The sequence below is a fragment of the Mercenaria mercenaria genome, chromosome 9, assembly GCF_021730395.1.
Source record: "Mercenaria mercenaria strain notata chromosome 9, MADL_Memer_1, whole genome shotgun sequence".
Classification (NCBI taxonomy): Eukaryota; Metazoa; Mollusca; class Bivalvia; order Venerida; family Veneridae; genus Mercenaria; species Mercenaria mercenaria.
In genome coordinates this window covers 69,789,928-69,796,043 of record NC_069369.1, presented here as the reverse complement: position 1 = coordinate 69,796,043, position 6,116 = coordinate 69,789,928, and the positions used below count along the sequence as shown (strand labels likewise).

At 36.6% G+C, this 6,116-nt stretch overlaps 1 protein-coding gene across 2 annotated transcripts in view; it reads left to right on the top strand.

Annotated features, from left to right (window-relative positions):
* LOC123547398 (zinc finger protein 578-like) overlaps nucleotides 1-6,116 on the top strand; it is a 47,671-nt gene that overhangs the window by 1,002 nt on the left and 40,553 nt on the right. For both annotated transcript variants that reach the window (XR_008372474.1, XM_045334472.2), the window contains exons 2-3: nucleotides 4,750-4,876; nucleotides 5,777-5,857. Coding sequence is in view for 1 of the 2 variants with exons in the window: in XM_045334472.2 (XP_045190407.2) it covers nucleotides 4,780-4,876; nucleotides 5,777-5,857 (178 nt within the window). In the remaining variant the exon portion in view is untranslated. The remainder of the gene's footprint in view (nucleotides 1-4,749; nucleotides 4,877-5,776; nucleotides 5,858-6,116) is intronic.

Below are 6,116 nucleotides of genomic sequence, written 5' to 3'. Positions count from 1 at the left end.
CTTGACGTAATTTTATAAGAAAACAAATTAGTTCTTTAGTTTGGAGGAGAACCTAGCTTTGTTCACGTGAAATTTCAACCACTAGATATATCTATTTCTCAATTATTGTGAAAAATATTCCAAAAGTGTCCGGTTGTAGGACGCTAGCCAGTAACCTGTTTAGTGTTTGAAATTATTTTTTGTTTACAAATTTAAGCTCCGCCTACAGACGCGCTGTATACCTGATTACCTGGTAGAGTAAAAGTGTCCAGTTAAAATGAGTCCCGCTCACCTATCTTGCTTTTTTCAAATTAGTTATACATGTAGAATAGCTGATGTAATCACTAGGAACCGGGTCATTTTCAGTACCGAATACTGGAATAATTATGAAACATGGAGGTGAGTTTTGATCTGCTTTATTTTGAATGATATGGAGCCGGATATTAATAAACTGAAATTGAATTACCAATAACCGCGCCGACGGCAATGATAAAGTTCCCGTTGTGAAGTCAGAACAATTCTCCGAGATGACAGAAATGGATCAACCAGTTGTGCCACTTAAAGATTACATGAATGATGCGTCAGTGATTAATGTTCCTAACTGTGTAAAGAATCAAGTCATTATTAAAAATGACGGGAAGTAAATGATCTTTGAGGAATAAATATTGCAGACCCTTGAACAGTTGACAGTGTAGTGATAGTAGGTTTATAGGCCACTTCCAACAGCCTTGCTGTTTGGTTAACCCTTTAGCGACATGGTTAAAGTGTCCGCCTATGGATCATGAGGTCCGGGGTTCGAGCCCCAGGAGGAACTTTGGTATTTTCTCTCCCAGGGTTTACTTGAATGGTGTCAGAAGTGTTTGACGGACTCATGCACTGTGCATAGAGTGTCATTCCGGAGAGCTGGTAAGCTCTGAAAAGTAAAGGGGGAAAGTGTAGTGATAGTAGGTTTATAGGCCACTTCCAACAGCCTTGCTGTTGGGTTAACCCTTTAACGACGTGGTTAGAGTGTCTGCCTACAGATCACGAGGTCTGGGGTTTGAGCCCCAGGAGGAACTTTGGATAAAAACGTACAGAAAAGCAGTGAAAAATCCTTTTACTCAACTGCTTTTAAAATTCCTGTGTATTGCAAAGCTAAAAAGCTACGCAGTCTATATAAAATCTGGAAAGTAGATCCCTCGGAAGCACAGAGAACAAGGCAAACAGTGAAAATTGCAGACTCTGTTTGATTGAGTCTGTTCATGAGCAGTAATGGAAAATGCAACACTGCCCAGTCCCCAAGCACCGGCTTAAGAAGTAAATAAAATCTGGAAAGTAGATCCCTTGGAAGCACCAAGAACAAGGCTAAACAGTGAAAATTGCAGACTCGGTTTGATTGAGTCTGTTTATGAGCAGTAATGGAAAATGCAACACTGCCCATGCCCTCCAGCACCGGCTTAAGCAGTATTCAATCTTCAAATATAAATGAGTTCAAATCAATGATTCTGAAGGACCAGAAAATATAACAACACTGAGATGAAGTCGGGGCGACTTTTTACGGCTACCACACAGCACTTAACACCCGCTGTTGTGAAGTAAATAAAATCTGGATCGTTGTACGAGTAGACTGGTTCAGAACTTTGGAAATATTTCCATCATGCTGACTGTTATTATCAGCATATAGTGGAACGTCAGTTCAATTCTGTCCTTTAGAGCCTTTTCATTAAATGTTGTAAACCAGTATTTTGATACAATTTCTGCTTTTGCTTTTGTAAAAGATTTTTACGAAAAATGGCGTCACATGGACAGAGAAAGTAACTGCATCCAGTTCAAACTAATAAGCTACTTGGGTATTTGGCTTCTCTGATGGAAAGTAGCAAATGTGTTATGATAGGACTGAGGTTCACAGATGAACAAGCTTGATGTGCAGATGACCATAAAGGAAGGAAGTTTTGCTGTGACTTTTTAGCTCACCTGTCACATAGTGACAAGGTGAGCTTTTGTGATCACGCAGCATCCGTCCATAAACTTTTGCTTGTGCCAACTCTAGAGGTCACTTTTTTCGTGGGATCTTTATAAAAGTTGGTCAGAATGTTCATCTTGATGATATCTAAGTCAAGTTAGAAACTGGGTCACGTGCCTTTAAAAACTAGGTCAGTAGGTCTAAAAATAGAAAAACCTTGTGACCGCTCTAGAGTCCATATATTTCTCAAGATCTTCATGAAAATTGGTCAGAATGTTCACCTTGATGATGTCTAGGTCAAGTTCGAAACTGGGTCACGTGCCATCAAAAACTAGGTCAGTAGGTCTAAAAATAGAAAAACCTTGTGACCTCTCTAGAGGCCATATATTTCACAAGATCTTCATGAAAGTTGGTCAGAACGTTCACCTTGATAATATCTAGGTCAAGTTCGAAACTGGGTCACGTGCCATCAAAAACTAGGTCAGTAGGTCAAATAATAGAAAAACCTTGTGACCTCTCTAAAGGCCATATTTTTCATGGGATCTGTATGAAAGTTGGTCTGAATGTTCATCTTGATGATATCTAGGTCGAGATCGAAACTGGGTCACATGCGGTCAAAATCTAGGTCAGTAGGTCTAAAAATAGAAAAACCTTATGACCTCTCAAGAGGCCATATATTTCATGAGATCTTCATGAAAATTGGTCAGATTGTTCACCTTGATGATATCTAGGTCAGGTTCGAAAGTGGGTCACGTGCCATTAAAAACTAGGTCAGTAGGTCAAATAATAGAAAAACCTTGTGACCTCTCTAGAGGCCATATTTTTCATGGGATCTGTATGAAAGTTGGTCTGAATGTTCATCTTGATGATATCTAGGTCAGGTTCGGAAGTGGGTCACGTGCCATCAAAAAGTAGGTCAGTAGGTCAAATAATAGAAAAACCTTGTGACCTCTCTAGAGGCCATATTTTTCATGGGATCTGTATGAAAGTTGGTCTGAATGTTTATCTTGATGATATATAGGTCAATTTTGAAACTGGGTCAACTGTGGTCAAAAACTAGGTCAGTAGGTCTTGAAATAGAAAAACCTTGTGACCTCTCTAGAGGCCATACCCTTGAACGGATCTTCATGAAAATTGGTCAGAATATTCAACTTGATGATATCTAGGTCAAGTTAGAAACTGGGTCACGTGCCGTTAAAAACTAGGTCAGTAGGTCAAATAATAAAAAAAACCTTGTGACCTCTCTTAGAGGCCATACCTTTAATGGGATCTGTATGAAAATTGGTCTGAATGTTCATCTTGATGATATCTAGGTCAGATTTGAAACTGGGTCAACTGCGGTCAATAACTAGGTCAGTAGGTCTAAAATTATTAAAATCTTTTGTCTTCTCTAGAGGCCATATTTTTCAATGGGTCTTCATGAAAATTGATCTGAATGTTCACCTTGATGATATCTAGGTCAGTTTTGAAACTGGGTCACGTGCGGTCAAAAAAGGCCAGTAGGTATAAAAATAGAAAAACCGTGTGACCTCTCTAGAGGCCATATTTTTCATGAGATCTTCATGAAAATTAGTGAGAATGTTCACCTTGATGATATCTAGATAAAGTTCAAAACAGGGTCACATACCTTCGAAAACTAGGTCAATAGATCAAATAATAGAAAAACCTTGTGACCTCTCTAGAGACCATATTTAACAATGGATCTTCATGAAAATTGGTCAGAATTTTTATCTTGATAATATCTAGGTCAAGTTCAAAACTGGGTCACATGAGCTCAAAAACTAGGTCACTATGTCAAATAATAGAAATAACGACGTCATACTCAAAACTGGGTCATGTGGGAAGATTGAGGACCATCATGGTCCTCTTGTTTTGCTGCAGTTATGGCCCTTTGCTTGTTTTGCTGTATAGAAAATTAGAATGTAGAGAAAAAATAGAGAAAAATCTTGTGTGTCGGACACTGTCCAACTCCTCAAACACTACTGAAAGGATACGCTTGAAAGTTTCGCAGATGAAGAACCTTGATGTGGAGATGACTATATATGATGGACTTTTTCTGTGGCTATTTTATCTAGAATTATAGCCCTTTCTTAATTTCACAAAATAGGCCGTAGTGAAGAAATTTGATGTGTTCAGCTCGTCTTTTTGAAGGAATGGATTCAAAGTTGAACAGATGCTCAACCTTATCTGAATACAATTTGCTTCAAACTCTTAGTCGAACATCCTTCATACTAAAATCTTTTGCTATTTAGCAGATGGTGCAGTATGTTGGGGCACAATTCTGGTTTCCTTCTGTATCAGGGTCAAGACTCTAGTTGCTGTCTCATCCCCTAAGACTTTCTTTCATGTTGTGCAGTTTTCCCCTAATTTTCTAAAAGTTTTCTTTTATATTAGAATGTAATATAATTCCCCTATGCCCAAATTTTGAGTTATTTATTTCCAATATAACAGGTGCAGTCACAGAAAAAAAGCCTGCATGCTCTTAAATTTTGTACACTGTGTTTAGAAAATGTCCACTGCTGTGTATATACAGTCATTTTAGATATAATTTTGAAAACTACATTCCTTTTTAAAGCTCTCATTTGATTCAACAAAATCTGATGATAGCAGATATGTGTGCAAGGTAATGAAATGTGCAACACACCACTTGGCCCCCTTCACTTAAGCAGAACTCTACCATTCAGGACATATCAAACATACTGAATAATTTACGTTAATACAAAATAAATGACAAAATATGCATCAAGGATATTAATCACTTAATAAATTCATGCTTATAACCTAATGCAAGGTGGTATCATATCAGAGAAATTGTTCTATCATTTCAGGTATTTGGGTGTTTAGATGTGGACTGGAGAATGGAACACTATATGTTGATACTTTATGTCACTTTAAACCAAGAAGAAGCAATCAGGCGACTGTTCTATAAACAAGGATGGAAATATATCAAAGAAGGTTAAACATTTTCATTAAGACAGTATAAAATTTAGTTGAAATAGAGGTTTAATTGAAACATTTGTTTGAAATATACTATTACTTGCAGTCATAGTTCATAACTGCTCGTTGAAATGCACTGTTTTCTTTGCATTGAAGTTTTTTTCTTGCTAAACAAGTTCCTTCAAAGTAATGAGTACAAATATTTACTAACTACTTATGAGTCAAGTAGCTTGAAACAAATATTGTTTTATGCAAGAGCTTCTTTCAATTTTTCCCAGGTGAAAATGTGTAAGGAGTAAAGTAAAAACAGGCATTTTGAGAGTAAGAAAGGCATCTAATATATTTTAACCCTTATCCTGCTGAATTTCTGTAATGAACTGGTCCATCCTTCAGTTTGGACAGTACCATTATCTGTCAAAAGGGGTGCATACTAAAAAAGATAAAGACTGAATGGCAAATGGTGCAGATCATGATCAGACTGCACAGATGTGCAGGCTGATCATGATCTACACTGGTTGCAAAGACAGACTCAGTCATGTCCAGCATGGTAAGGGTTAAATGTTCTGGCCCTGTGTTCACAAAACATTTTTCGGTCTCAGCTGAGTTTGAGATTGAAATTTTAATATCAATTTTACTACAACTTTAAGGTTAACTTCCAACTGAGACTGAACATCAATTCTGAACAGTCACTTGAAAATAGTTATTAACTTAAAATTTAGTTTTAAACATGCTATTTAGATATAAATGACAAATTAAGTTTCATTATCAAACTCAGCTGAGACTGAAAATGTTTTGTGAACATGGGGCCTGTTCTACAGAATAATTTACTTCAGTAATAGAAGAGACTTTATCTGTTGAAGCATTATTATTGTTGTTGGAGAAAAGATTATAAATTCAGATTTTATTTTTGCATTTTAGACAGTTACATATCTGTTGTACCAGATAATGGACTCATAAATACTGATTCACCACAGGTTAATAATGTCATTGGCAATGCAGGTAAGTTATAGTCTTGATATTTGCGTTAATAACATTATTTCATGCAGTGCAATAATTACATTATTTGTACTTACCAGAGACTGGAAAGATTTGGAGCTTGAACTTTCCAAAATGATGACTGTTTTATAATGCTGTTCAAATAAAACACGTCTCAAAAATCAGTACTTAGCTCATAATTACACAATCGGTATTACATAGAGATAATAAAATGGAAGTGGTGAATGTAACAATTAAATATCAGTTTATACCAAAGGCAGTA